This window comes from Halichoerus grypus, chromosome 6 (assembly GCF_964656455.1).
Source record: "Halichoerus grypus chromosome 6, mHalGry1.hap1.1, whole genome shotgun sequence".
NCBI classification, from domain to species: Eukaryota; Metazoa; Chordata; class Mammalia; order Carnivora; family Phocidae; genus Halichoerus; species Halichoerus grypus.
The window spans coordinates 70,521,395-70,536,836 of NC_135717.1; the positions used below are offsets into that span (position 1 = coordinate 70,521,395).

General features: G+C 35.5%; 1 protein-coding gene across 1 annotated transcript in view; it reads left to right on the plus strand.

Moving 5' to 3' along the window:
- Positions 1-13,204, plus strand: part of LOC144382184 (ankyrin repeat domain-containing protein 26-like) — a 38,422-nt gene extending 25,218 nt beyond the window's left edge. Inside the window, exons 2-4 of the mRNA XM_078074142.1 lie at positions 8,649-8,706; positions 8,817-9,001; positions 13,067-13,204. Coding sequence (XP_077930268.1) covers positions 8,679-8,706; positions 8,817-9,001; positions 13,067-13,204 — 351 coding nt within the window. The 5' untranslated portion in view covers positions 8,649-8,678. The remainder of the gene's footprint in view (positions 1-8,648; positions 8,707-8,816; positions 9,002-13,066) is intronic.
- The last annotated feature ends 2,238 nt before the right edge of the window (positions 13,205-15,442 follow it).

Here is a 15,442-nt window from a genome sequence, read left to right on the forward strand (position 1 = left end):
GAGGAGGGGGAGGGGCAGAGGGAGAGGGAGATGCAGACACCCCCGCTGAGCAGGGAGCCCGATGCGGGGCTCGATCTCAGGACCCTGAGATCATGACCGGAGCTGAAGGCAGATGCTTAACCACTTAACCGACTGAGCCACCCAGGCACCCCTCTTCTTGAATGTTTAAAAAATTAAAATTCCAAGGTAATTGAATGTAGTGATTCAAGATATTCTTTGTCCTTTGTTTTGTTTTGTGTTCATCAGTGTAGGATCTGTTGACATATGCCTTACAGACGGAAAAAGTGTGATTTCTATAGACGTTTGTCACATAATGGGGAGGGTTGAGAACAATGACATCATGCACTACTACCTAGCACTAACCATTGGTACCATCCTGGTCTAAGGGGTGGGTCCAGATAGACTCTCTAGCAATGAAAGTAGATAGTCTCAAGAGGTTATACCTTATATCACTAAAATCACTAAATCTTTCATACTTACCTGCAATTGGAAATAAGGCCAGAGAGAGTCTGTTTGCTATGTTTTGCCATGCTGCAAAGTACAGTGACTATAGACCAAACTTTGTGATGAGATGTTTCATCCTAAACTTAACAGTCTCTGCTGAAGAGCTGGAGAAGTTCTGTTGTGTTACAGCAGAATAAATACAGTCTCTTTTAACTGCTCCTAGTAGTGGAAGTCCAGAAGAATCATGTTATTTAGGTTTGACATTGTCGGTCTATGATAATGATTCTGCTAATGATACCATTTTCTGTCAGTCTCATAGGGTTTGGTTACAATTATGGTCATTATAAACATTCACTTGTAGGTATCAAATTCTGATAAATATCATTCTTTTCTTGCATTTGGTAAATGTAGAGGAGAAAGTAAGATTTCTTAATGCATTACCTGCCTACCAATAATATAATTAATACTCATTCCAGTGTGGTTTCCAGGTGTGGTCTTGAAGGAATACTTTTTAACAAATCATCAGTCTTATACTTTTAATATTCTGTATTTTTCTATTGTTGATTTAAAATGTATTTTGCTTTTTTCTTTAGTGGCGGATAAGAGTTCTGAAGAAGAGTCTTTAAGCAGGTAGGATTTTTATGGAGTCTTTAAAATTATGTGTTAACTAAGGGAATGCAGAGAAAAGCATTTCTTGAGTTCTGCTCTGGGCTAGACACTACATTATGTGCTTGACACTTATTACTTATGTAGTCGTTACAATAGCTTCACAAAGTAGCTCTGCTATTATAGCCTATTTTTTATTAGTCAGCTGTGGTGCAGGGAGGTTGATTAATTGACCTGTGATTGCATAGTTAATAAGTAGCAGACCCATGATTTGACTGTCAGCCTGTGTGACTCCCACCTCCATTCTTTTGTCCCAGCAGCACTGGGATTAAGATACAGATCCTAGTCAGATCAACTCAGTCAAATTCAGTTATGTGTTAACCCTGATTTAGAGTTTTCTTAAGAAACCAGGTTAGTTCAAGCATTTGTCCTAATATATTTGACAACTAGTGATAACTAGAGGTAATTACTGCAGTGGTAACTAGTCTGTTGTTTTTACTGTCAAAGATTTTAGGGTGGATCTCAGTTACCTATGGCCACAGTACATAGCTTTTACATAAGCAAGACCTAATCAGGCAGATTCTTAGATAGAGTGATGTCTGCTCTCCTTGAGATGAATGATTTTTCCAGAAGTGAAGGATATGTAATCTAGGTGTAGACCATGTTGCATTAATTAAATTTATCATCTATTTAGAGGATATTTCTAAATTATTCTCTATTTACTGACTTCCCAGTCTAGTTTTCCCTTTAGGCTAGTACCCTTGACTAGTTCTTTGAAGCTTCTTTTTTTTGTAGACGTTTTTCTTTTTCTCCATGACTTTTCTATAGTCTTTTCTTGATTTTTTTTTTTTTTTACTTTGTTCTCTGCTTTTCTTGGTGTTTCTTTTAGTCCATTAATTGTTTCCATTTCTGCCAGCTAAATAGTCTCTGTTTTTCTATAGACAAAATCAGAAGCACATAGAATTTCAGGATTTTAAGGAATCTTAGAGATGAATTAATCAAAATACCCTCTGGTACTGCAACCTATGTTTAACATCCTCACCAAGTGGTTGTTTAAATGGAGAATTTGAAACTCAAAAGAGATTAAAAGTGACTTATTTGGATATGATAAGTGACAGAAATGAGATATAAATTCAAGTTTTTTCCTTTTTTCTCATCTTGTAGGTAAATGTTTCAATAACTGAAAGATGGGGAGGGGGTCTTGTGAACACAGTGAAGGGGGTAAGGAAGGAATTAGCAGGAGAGGCCAAGTTTCAAGAAGAATAACACTGGGTTGGATAGTTTTAGAAAAGATGTCAGAATATTGGGGTTTATGATAAGTTAGATAAAGATGAATTATAGGAATGAAGGATACACACACACAAACACACACACACACAAATGAATGAAGGACACAGGATATTGGGAGTTGTTTAGAAAGGCATATTAAAATAGAGGGTTGAAGAGAATCTTGAGCAGCTTTTTTGTTTGTTGGTTTAATTGAATGAACTAGCATACTTCAGGTTTTCTGTTGAGAGATCTTAAAATCATTTGAGCCACTGGGAAGAATCTTTTTACAGTATATAAGAATGTGATATCATCTACTTCCACCCCAACTTACAGAGAGTGGCTTAGATCCTCTTGAGTAATAGGCGGAATGGAGATTCTACACAACATAGATGCATGGCCCAAGGTAGCGGTCTCCTCACTCCACCTCTTTTCTTAATTCTCTGAAGCCCTGCCCATGTACATGTAGGGTTTGGTGGGGTACGACTGGCTGTCAAATCAGTAACAGAGTTTTATTTCGGTAGTTGGTAACATGTCTACGTTGAGATGACTACATGGATGACTGAAACTCCATTTCGCTTGTTCTCCAGGAGCAGGAAATGGCTCTTACTCTTGGTCATTTGAGCCTATCCTTGTTTTGGGAGTCTGTGCTTTCATAGGCTAAAGACTTAAAGGTTGGAGAGTACCACTGAGCCCTGCAGAAGAGTGATAATAGGAGTGGGAACTCACAGAAAGAAAATATTAGGCAGTGTATAGGGAAATAGAGGCACAGCTACCCGGACTCTGTTTTTATAGCAGTCTCTCTTCTTGGGTATCTGAGTGCCTATGAAGGTTTTTAAGGTGTTGCTAGTTTATGTAGACCTAAATAAGGCAGGACCTGTGAAGGAAAAAATTTGGACCTTATAATTTTTAATCTTTAATCTGGGAATAGTATTCCCACTAATAACATAAATTTGTTCTTTAACATTTATATATTTATTTATTTCTTTTAATTGAAGCATAGTTGACACAAGATGTTATGTTAGTTTCAGGTGTACAAGGTAGTGCTTGAACAACTCTATATGTTACAGCATGCTTACCACAAGTGTAGCTATTATCTGTTACTGCATAATGCTATTACAATACCATTGACTATATTCCCTATGCTGTACTTGTATCCCTGTGACTTACTATAACTGGAATCCTGAACCTCCCATTCCCCTTCACCCATTTTGTCTGTCCCCCACCCCCTTCCCTTCTGGCAGTACAGAATTCTCTCTATTTCTGGGTCTGTTTCTGCTTTTTGTTTGTTCATTTGTTCTGCTTTCTAGATTCTCCATATAAGTGAAATCATATAGTATTTGTCTTTCTCTGACTATTTCACTTAGCATAATACCCTCTAGGTACATCTCCATTGTTGCAAATGGCAAGATCATATTCTTTTTTATGGCTGAGTAACATTCCTCTGTGTGTATGTGTGTGTGTGTGTGTGTGTGTAAGAGATACATCTGTTGATGGACACTTGGGTTGTTTCCATATATTGGCTGTTGTAAATAATGCTGCAGTAAACATGGGGGTGCATATATCTTTTCAAATTAGTGTCTTCATTTTCTTTGGGAAAGTAAGTAACCAGTAATGGAATTACTGGATCCTATGGTATTTCTATTTTTAATATTTCAAGGAACCTCCATACTGTTTTTCACACCATTTTCTATCCCCATCACCAGTGCACAAGGGTTCCTTATTCTCTACATCCTCACCAACACTTGTTTTTTGTGTTTTTGATTCTAGCCATTCTGACAGGTGTAAGGTGATAGTTCATTGTGGTTAACTTTTGAACAATTAACTTTCAAACATTTCAGAGAATTCCTTGCCTGTCACTCTTAGTTATGGGAACTAAGACTGGGTCTTTACTAGGTATTTCACATCTTCGGAGAGGTGGAGGCAAGATAGATAATGAAAACCTTTTTAAAAACAGAGACCAAATTTTGAAAGACCTGTACTCTAACAACTATAAAACATTGATGACAGAAATTGTGTCAAGACAGAAGAAGTGGAAAGACGTTGCATGCTCATGGATGGGAAAAACACATATTGTTAAAATGTCTATACTACCCAAGGCAATCTACAGATTTAATGCAATGCCTATTAAAATACCAACATTTTTCACAGAACTAGAACAAACAATCCTAAAATTTGTATGGAACCACTGAAGACCTCGAATAGCCAAAGCAATATTGAAAAAGAAATTGGAAGTATCACAATTCCAGATTTCAAGTTATATTACAAAGCTATAGTCATCAAAACAGTATGGTACTGGCAAAAAACAAATATAGATCAGTGGAATAGAACAGAAAACCCCAGAAATAAACCCATAACTATATGGTCAATTAATCTTTGACAAAGCAGGAAAGAATATCCAATGGAGAAAAAGCAGTCTTTTCAACAAATGGTGTTGGGAGAACTGGACAGCTACATGCAAAAGAATGAAACTGGACCACTTTCTTTAAAAATAAACTCAAAAATGGGTTTAAGACCTAAATGTGACACCTGAAATCATAAAAATACTTGAAGAGAGCACAAGCAGTAATCTCTCTGATATTGGCTGTAGCAGTGGTTTGTTTTGTTTTGTTTTGTTTTTCTCTAATTATGTCTCCTGAGGCAAGAGCAATAAAAGCAAAAATAAACTGTTGGGACTACATCAAAATCTAAAGCTTTTGCACAGTGAAGGAATCAGTCCACAAAATGAAAAGGCAACCTATGAATAGGAGAAGATCTTTGCAAATGACATATCTGATAAAGGGTTAGTATACAAATATAAAGAACTGATAGAACTCAACACCCAAAACACAACCCAGTTGAAAAATGATCAGAAGACATGAACAGACATTTTTCCAAAGAAAACATACAGGTGGTCAACAGACACATAAGAAGATGCTCAACATCACTCATCATCAGGGAAATGCAAATCAAAACTACAATGAGACACCACTGCACACCTGTCAGAATGACTAAAATCAAAAACACAAGAAACAAGTGTTGGCGAGGATGCGGAGGAAAAGGAACCCTCTTGGATTGTTGGTGGGAATGCAAACTGGTGCAGCCACTGTGGGAAACAGTATGGAGTTTCCTCAAAAAGTTAAAAATAGAACTACCCTATAATCCAGTAATTGCACTACTGGGTATTTACCCCAAAAATACAGAAACACCAATTCAAAGGGATACATGCACCCCTATGTTTACTGCAGCATTATTTACAAGAGTCAGCCCAAGTGTCCATTGATAGATGGATGGGTAAAGAAGTGATATACATACACAATGGAATATTATTCAGGCATAGAAAAGAATGAAATCTTGCCATTTGCAATGAAATGGGTGGAACTAGAGAGTATTATGCTAAGTGAAGTCAGTCAGAGAAGGACAAATACCATATGATTTTGCTTATATGTAGAATTTAAGAAACAATAAAAATGAGCAAAGGGAAAAAAAAAAGACAAACCAAGAAACAGACTGTTAACGATAGAGAACAAATTGATGGTTACCAGAGGGGAGATGGGCGGGGGAATGGGTGAAATAGGAGATAGGGATTAAGGAATGCACTTGTCATGACGAGCACTGGGTGATGTATGGAATTGCTGAATCATTATATTGTATCCATGAAACTAATATAGCACTTGTATGTTAATGATACAGGAATTAAAATAAAAACAACAAAAACAGAGGCCAAATTTTAAGTATATCAAGAAACTTCATTCAGTAAATAGCTGACCTTTCATTCGATTTTTCTTTTTAATGAACTTGTTTTTGTTGTATGTTTTTGCTCTAAAGTATTTCCATTAAACCTGGTACTGATGATTCATGGCCTACATCAGGTGATGAAGACTTTAATTTTGATATCAAGGTAAAGTACTCTTGTGAAATTTGTTTTCCTGCTCTGAATTTAGTTTGTATATTATTTACTCTTAAAATTTAGCAGTGGCCTACCTATCATCATTTTATGTTTGTAATGGAAAGTGGATCAGAACAAACCATTTTGTAGAAATATGATGAGTTGAAATTTTTTTTTTTTTTTTTTTTTTTTACTCTGGTAAATACTGAAGGTGGAGGCTGAAAAAAATGGGCTGGAAAATACATAATGACAGGAAAATTATATTGGGAAAAGCTTTTCCATAATGGAGGAAATAAGATATTTGGTCAAGGATAAGGATTTTTCTGTGAGTATTAAGTTATCTTAACATGGCTTTTCTTTCTTTCTTTCTTTCTTTCTTTCTTTCTTTCTTTCTTTCTTTCTTTCTTTCTTTTTCTTTCTTTCTTTATTAATATGACGTTTATAATACTCATGCCTAAATGAAATCTTTAGTGGATTCAATTATTGCGGACATTTTTTCCCTTGGTAACATAGAGTTTTACAAAAGACTTTTTTCTCTATTTCTATCCTTTGTTGTACATTTAGACTAAAATAATATTAGAAATTGTGGAAATTCAGAAATTTAAATTGTTTCTCAAAATTTATATTGCAAAGTTATTCCACTGTGTTTTCAAAATAATTCCATTAAGAGTATAGTTAAAACTTTATCTAAGTGAAGAATACATGTTTTGCCTAAAATAATAATCAGCTCTAGAAGCAGAGGCTCTTCATACCCATATGGTAAAATGTCAATTTCAGAAATCTTTTATATTACAGTTTTTAAAAACATCTACTCAATCTTTGTATCAGATTCTAAATTTTAAAATTTCATTCTTATTTAAATATTCATTTTAAAGCCCCTGCATCATTATAAGCTACTGGATGTTAGGAAATGTAATTGTGCATCTCCTGGAACACCTAGAATAAAGTCTTGCTTGGAAGAAGCAATTTAATATTTTTTGAATGTGAATAAATGAGCAGACAGATGGAATTCTGTATAATGGAATGTTATAATTAATGTGCATAATGTGTCATAATTAAATATATGAATTTTTAAAAGTATGGCTCAAATTTATATTCCTTTTTTTTAAAAAGATTTATTTATTTGACAGAGAGAGAATGAGAGAGAGAGAGCACATGAGAGTGGGGAGGGTCAGAGGGAGAAGCAGACCCCCCGCTGAGCGGGCACCCCGATGCAGGACTCGATCCCGGGTCTCCAGGATCATGACCTGAGCCGAAGGCAGTCGCTTAACCAACTGAGCCACCCAGGCGCCCTATATTCCCTTTTTATGTTTAAGATTTATAACTGCAAATGAATTATGTTGAGGAAATAAATAAGAAAAAAGGTTACACTATATTTTTTAGTATCCTCTAATTGTGAGCTCAGAATTTTATTTTATTTTTTTTAAGATTTTATTTATTTATTTATTTGAGAGAGAGAGAGAGAGAAGCAGCATGAGAGGGGAGAGAGTCAGAGGGAGAGGCAGGCTCCCCGCAGAGCCAGGAGCACGATATGGGGCTTGATCCCAGGACTCCGGGATCATGACCCGAGCCAAAGGCAGACGCTTAACCAACTGACTGAGCCACCGAGGCGCCCCATGAGCTCAGAATTTTAGATAAAAATTCCTCAACTTTTTTTTTTAACCCCATCTGTGTCTCATTAGATATATCCTTTCAAGGTGTACATTTCTCCTTAGAATTCTCATTACCAATTCTTCCTCCATGTGGCAAGTTGATGTGTTAGAAACATTTCTTTTTCTATTTTTTTCTCTCTGTAGTAATAATTTATAGCTTTCAGGTACTGATAAGGTAAAGGTAGGTGGAAAAATATTTTTCGGTATATGTAAATATGATTATGGATATACTATAAACAGAAGTCTCTTAAATTTTTTGAATTACATATTATAAATATATATATTACGTATATACTGTAAATACATACATTACATATATATTATAAATATATCTAAAACAGACGCTTTCGTTCATAGTATATCCCTAATAACACTGACTTTTCTCCCTCTACAATTATTTGTTTATAAATACTGTAGTAAAGAATTTAATTTTTTCACTATAAAGTAAATTGCTGGGGTGCAGGTGCCCCTTCAGATCACTATGTTCGTATCCTTTGGATAAATACCTAGTAGTGCAATTGCTGGGTTGTAGGGTAGCTTTATTTTTAACTTTTTGAGGAAGAATTTATATAATAATCAGTTAGGGGTAAGGAAAATAACATTTTGGGACTGGCTATTAAATCTCTCATAATCCTCATCCCAGGAGAAAATATAGGCTTAGTAAATGGCAGAACTGAGATTTGAATCTCCATTTGAATGATTCCAAAACCTGTGTTCTCTGTGTAGTGGTGCTCATTTGATAATGGGGAATATTATAATTATTTTATCAAATGTGATACTTGTAATCCTTAAAACTATTAATTTTTTTCTAGACTGCCCCAAAACCAAACTTAAGAGCGCTAATGAATGCTTCTGAGCAATTCAAAAATGGTAAGCTATTTGAAGACGTGTTATTCACTGATTTTTGTCCATTCTTATATGATTCAGTAATTCGAAATTACAGATATTTTCATGTTCTTTTTATTTTGTTTTTTACTAAGTGGGAACAAAATGCGGCCTTATAACACCAGGAGGTAGAACTTTGTCTGAGCACGATAATTCTGATTATGAAGATGAAAATATAGTTGGACTTCTTTACAAACCACCATTCAAAGCCAATGACTTTTCTTGTCCTGCTTTTTCAAAACCTTCTGTCAAGTCGTTAGCAGGCCATGGCGTTATAAAGGTAAGTTGTTCTGTTTTAAACTTTTTTCCCTATTTTTTTCACATACCATCCTCTTGATCCTTATAATGAAAAGAATCTTAGGAAAAAACGGAAGTCCTCAAGATCATAAGGGGAAATAATGTAATAACAACAGAGAGGTAAGTACCACATTGAGATTTATAAAGGTTGGTGGGAGTAAACAGTTCTTAGGTATGCCATTATGGAAGGAAAGAATTAGAAAGCAACTGGAAAGAACAGCTAGATGGATGTGAAGAGGAGGGAGGGGGTGGGGGGAAGAATTCATTTAAGAAGGGCAAGATGAATGTAAAGATTGAAGAGTTGAGAGAGATTATTATAAAAACACAACAGCAGTAGTGAGGCTAAGGGAGAGCAGATACTCTATATTACAAAATATGGTAGAAATTATTTTAAGTGCAAAATAAGAAAACAAAGTCAAGTAATAAAAAAAATGCTTAGACTCTTCTGAATGACTTACAGCTGACTTTTATGAAGAACTGGAAGAAAATTTTATCCTTCCATTTAAGTTTAATAAAGTGTGCTATCTTATATTTAATTTAGCAAAACCTGTGTTTATAGATAATGCAAAGTGAAATCTGTTTTAGGCCTTAATCAGATTTATTCTGAATTTTGAATTTTTGGCCATTGTCTTTCTTGTGGTTTCTTTCTTTCTTTTTTTTAAGATTTGATATATTTATTTTTGTGAGAGAGAGAGTGTGAGTGCACGAGCAGGGGGAGGTGCAGAGGGAGAAGCAGACTCCCCACTGAGGAGGGAGCCTGATGCAGGACTCAATCCCAGGACCCTGGGATCATGACCTAAGCTGAAGGCAGACTCTTAACCAACTGAGCCACCCAGGTGCCCTTTCTTGTGGTTTCTGATTTAACTTCCTGTGTGGTAGAATCTTGGTAGGTTTTAGATCTTTTTGAGACGAAAGAGAGGAAATAAGTAAACATTTAGTCTTTTCATTAATTAAAACTGAAATTTCTGATTATGTAAGTGAGGTTATTAATCTTTATCCAATAAATGAAATAAATTTTAAGCTGTAACACTCTTAAAGAAAAAATATAAAATTGTTTCTGGATTGTGATTTATAATTTATTTTTAATTGTATCTGCATTTAATAGATACACAGACACACATCAAATGAATGAACTCACAATTTATAGTTTTTTTCTAATATGAACTGTTTGTCATTGTGGAATCATAAGGAAGGAAAGGTTGCCAACGGAGTATACAGAATTATTTCTGGAAGATGATTTTTACTTTTTCAAATATCTCCAATAGTAGATACATTTTATAGTATTCTCAGGAAACTTTAGTATTCATAGTTGTTAATTTTTGTTTTAGATTTAAAAAAATTTTAAGTAATCTCTATACCCAACATGGGGCTTGAACTCACAACCCTGAGATCAAGAGTCACACACACTCTTCTGACTGAGCCAGCCAGCCAGCCGCCCCCATAGTTGTTAAATTTAACATGTGAATTCTTTCATTACTGAAATTCAGAAATAATGGTGATTTGATTTTTTTTTTTTTTTTTGTCCCTTTCTTCTTTCCTCATGTGAATATTGGGTCCTGCTTGATAATCATACATGTATTTGGAGACTTTAAAACCTTCAACTTGGATGATCATGATTATTAATTTTTTAATACTAGATTCTTTCCCCAGTCTTTAACTACCATCCTATATTCACAGATAGGAAATTAGAGCTATTAGTATGCTGTTCACAGTGGAATAAGAAAATCATGTGAATTTTAAAATAGGGTTTTATATTTTTCTCGTACATTGTAGTAGTACTTAAAGATGTCTCAAAATTCTAAAATCCCATAAGTATTTCTCTTCTACAATTTAAATCTTTTAAAATTAATTTTTAGAAAAGTATTCTTACAAAATCTTGAATTGGTATTTTGCAATTAAATCTTTTTATTAATCTTAAAAATGCTATTCATTACAGAAATTAATACTTGCCTATATATATATTTTTTTCTAAATATTTATTTCAGAGAGAGGGAGAGAGAGTCGGGGGGAGGGGCAGAGGGAGAGGAAAAGAGAGGGAGAGAAGCAGACTCCCCACTGAGCATGGAGCCTGATTTGGGACTCAATCTGACAAACCTGAGATCATGACCTGAGCCAAAATCAAGAGTCAGATGCTTAACCAGCTGAGCCACCCAGGTGCCCACTAACTTGCCTATATTAATAAAAGTATATTTTCTATCCTTGAAACTAATGTTGAAGTATATAAATGAAATATTGAATCCCATGGTTTTTCCCTCCCTGCTTTTATTTTTATTCTGAAAATTTCAGAGTTCTGTGTAGGTTTACATTATTTAATTACATCAGGTTAGTATATTTTATAGATATTTATGTTTTATTAACATCATGTGCTTTTCCTGTCATTTTTTCCTACTCCAAATGTATTTGTCTAAAACTTTCTCCTTAAGTCTCCTGGGTGCTTCAAATTTGGTATGTCCCAGATTGAAGACATTGTTTCTGACCCATTTCTCTTGCCTGACTTTTTGTAATCTGCTTTGTCATTTGTTTTCCCCATCCTAGTATATTGTACCACTGAAACACTGAAGCAGGAAAAACTGGACTCCAAACTTCCCTGAAATTACTACATCCAGGGGCACCTGGGTGGCTCACTTGGTTAAGCATCCGACTCTTGATGTTGGCTCAGGTCATGATCTCAGGGTCCTGGTATCCAGCCCTGTGTCAGGCTCCATACTGAGTAGGGAGTCTGCTTGAGGATTCTCTCTCTTCTTCTCCCTCTGCCCCTCCCCCTGCACGCACACACACTCTCTCTCTAAAAATAAGTAAATCTTTTTTTTTTTTTTTTTTAAAGATTTTATTTATTTATTTGAGAGAGAATGAGAGAGAGCACATGAGAGGGGGGAGGGTCAGAGGGAGAAGCAGACTCCCTGCTGAGCAGGGAGCCCGATGTGGGACTCGATCCTGGGACTCCAGGATCATGACCTGAGCCGAAGGCAGTCGCCTAACCAACTGAGCCACCCAGGCGCCCAAAATAAGTAAATCTTAAAAAAAAAAAAAAAAACACCACATCTCTACCTCTGAAACCAGTAATACATTATATGTTAATTAATTGAATTTAAATTAGAAAAAGGGACGCCTGGGAGGCTCAGTCGGTTAAGTGGCTGCCTTCAGCTCAGGTCATGATCCGGGGGTCCTGGGATTGAGTCCCAAGTTGGGCTCCTTGCTCAGCAGGAAGCCTGCTTCTCTCTCTGCCTGCCACTCTCCTGTTTGTGCTTTCTTTTTCTCTGACAAATAAATAAAAAATCTTAAAAAAAAAGTAAAAAACAAAACAAAAAAATCACCACATTCAGTATTTTGTCCCTGCTTACCATTTTTCATATCTTATTATCATAATTCACTCTCTCATGTATAGTTTTGAAATACTCTTCTGGTTTTGGTTCCTTTATGTTCATCTTAACATTGCTGTCAGACCTTTCTAAAATATCTTTCTGACGATGTAACTCCTCTGCTTATTTAGTGGATCCCCATTACATGAAGGAGAAAGTTCATATTCTAGCATGACACTTGCTGTGTTTGGTTCAGTCCTGATTTTCCAATTATCTCTCTCTATCCCATTCCCAAAAATTGTGTTCTAGTTTTGCCACATTCTGGAGCTATCGTCACTTACTGCATTATTTCATACTTCATCCTTTCGCTCATTCTACCTTTTCTAGAATGTCCTGCGCACCCTCCTTGTGCACCTTGTCTGTCTGTCAATATACAGCCCTATCTGCAGCATTTCCTGAGCTTCCCGTATGCAACTCTTTTCTCCTTTGTGCCTTCACTGTGCTTTATTCACTTCACCTGTAGAGCTAGTAAATGATACTCTTCTGTTCTTAATTGTTTTGGTCCATCTCTACCCCTACTAGCATATAGGGCAGTCTCTGTTGTTTATATTTCCAGCTTCGCCCACGATAGTGCCTATGACTTGACAGGTACGGTATGTATTTGTCTTTCTGAGTGAGTGAGTGAGTGAACAAGTGAATTAATGTGATGTTTTCTGAAGTTGGGTTTTTGTTTTGTGTTGTTTTTATAGGAAGGAGAGGTGCAGCCGGCAACTGGAAAAGAGGACAATGGTATTAATATTACTCAAAGTGCTCCACAGGAGCAAACAGTTAATGACAATCTGACTTCTGCTGATAGAGGATACAAAAGTAATAGTGTGGTAAGTTAGTAAACATCTGTGAATTTTTTCCTATGCTCAAATGCTAGTATAAAGAAATCTGAAAGTATGTAGATCCAGATATGTTATGCATTTCATTAAGATATTTTTCTTTTGCTGTCTTTCTTTTTAAGTATCCCGACTACTACCAACTTTTTCTTCCTGAAAATAATTCAACCCTCTGAAAATCTTTACTGCTATTACTTTTATTTTATTGAAATATTCATGAGTGGGGATAAGCTTGTATATATGTTTAAAATTCATAATAATACATGTTCTCATTAATGTATCTGTGACTGTATTTTATAGTTACGATGTCAGCATTGGGATTAGGAGAAGAGGAAGATGGAGAATCACCTTGGGATTCTGAGGTACTGTTTTCTTATTATTTTAAAATATAAGCATTGAATGATGTTAAAGCATAAAAGGGATGCTTAGACTTTACTCTGTCATCTCTGCATTTGCCCATAAAAACTATTTCCTTATACTTTTTACCTGTAATTGATAAAATAATGATGTGCTAAATATAATAATACAGCATAATACAGTTCTGCTAATTTGCAAGCTTAACTTAATGAAAGCTGTGTAGTATTATTGCAGAAAACTGAGGCTTAGGAGTGATAAGGAATTAGTTTGCGTTTTGAAATTAAGTTATCTAAAAAACTAAAGAATTACTCCAGGCCAACCTATGGCCAGATGTGATTCTGTGGTGTATATGGATGTGCAAAATTCCTGATGAGATCTAGAAAGTTTGGATTATAGTTTTTTACAACTTGGAACTTGAAAAGCTAATGCCTGAGACTTGAAAGTATTTCATATATATATATATATATTTTAAGATTTTATTTATTTATTTGAGAGAGAGAGTGAGTGAGCAGGAGGGAGAGGGAGAGAGAATCTGAAGCAGACTCCACTCTGGGCGCAGAGCCCTACTGATACCAAGAGTTGGACACTCAACTGACTGAGCCATCCAGGGGCCCTGAAAGTACTTTATTTGGATTGTCAAGTAGATTTACAAGGAGCATTGGGATTATAATAACAACTTGGTTTAGTGGTGTTTTATTTATTTATTTTAAAAAAGATTTAATTTATTTATTTGAGAGAGAAAGAGATAGAGAAAGAGAGCATGAGCTGGGGGAGGTGCGGAGGGAGAGGAAGCAGGCTCCCCACTGAGCACATGGGGCTAGATCCCAGAACCGACTGAGCCACCCAGGTGTCCCTGGTTTCGTGGTGTTTTAATAGGTAAAAGCCATTTTGGATAGTTAAAATAGTATGCATTGAGTATCTTTGTGGCAGCCATACTTGTAGAAACATAAGTATAAAGTGATGATGGCCTATTCTAAGGTGACAGACTGTGGAAGGAGGTAAAAAGGGCCTGATCTCTTAGCACAGGCAGGTGCTACACAATGGTGCAAGCACCGTATTTGAAGTCAAAAGATACGCTAGCATCCTGGTTCTGTCACTTGGTAGCTGTGGGATCCCAGAAAAACTTGTTTAACCTGTTTGAATGTCAGTGACCTCATTCATAAAAATGGTACTAATACCTACGTCTCAGGTATGTGTAATGAACAAATGTGGTAACAAATGTGAAAACACTTTGTATACTGTAAAGGCTGCTATAGAAATATAGGACTAAAATGATCACAGCAGTATTTAGTGATTTATTAAATACTGAGGACACTTTTTTTAAATGTGAAGATTTCTGAAGGACAGTAAAATAAATGGCAGTAGTGTCAAGAAAAGAATGGGAAAGTTAGAACGGGCAGGTGGATTTCTAATTTGGGGTATGTTACATTTCAGTGACATTGTATAGGTATACAGTTGACCCTTGAACAGGATGAGGTTGAATTGTGGGTCCACTGACACACAGACTTATTTTTTTGATACAGTGCAGTACTGTTAATCTGTTTTCTCTTCCTTATGATTTTCTTAATAACCTTTTCTTTATATTGTAAGAATACAGCATATAATACATATAACATACCAAATGTGTTAATTGACTTTACATTATTGGTAAGGTCAGCATTAGGTTATGATTTTCTCTGACCTTCCATGCTCAGATTACAGAGTCAATGGCCAAATGAGGATTAAGATGTAGATTAGATCTAGAGAGCATATACGAGGTCTTCTATTTAAATGTTTTGGTTTTTAATTTACATTTTTCCTATTTTTAAGTCTAATTGCTTTTGAAGTAGGAAGTTCAATAGGAGATTAGTAGTGAAGTTTTTGGGGAATCAAAAGTTATATGTG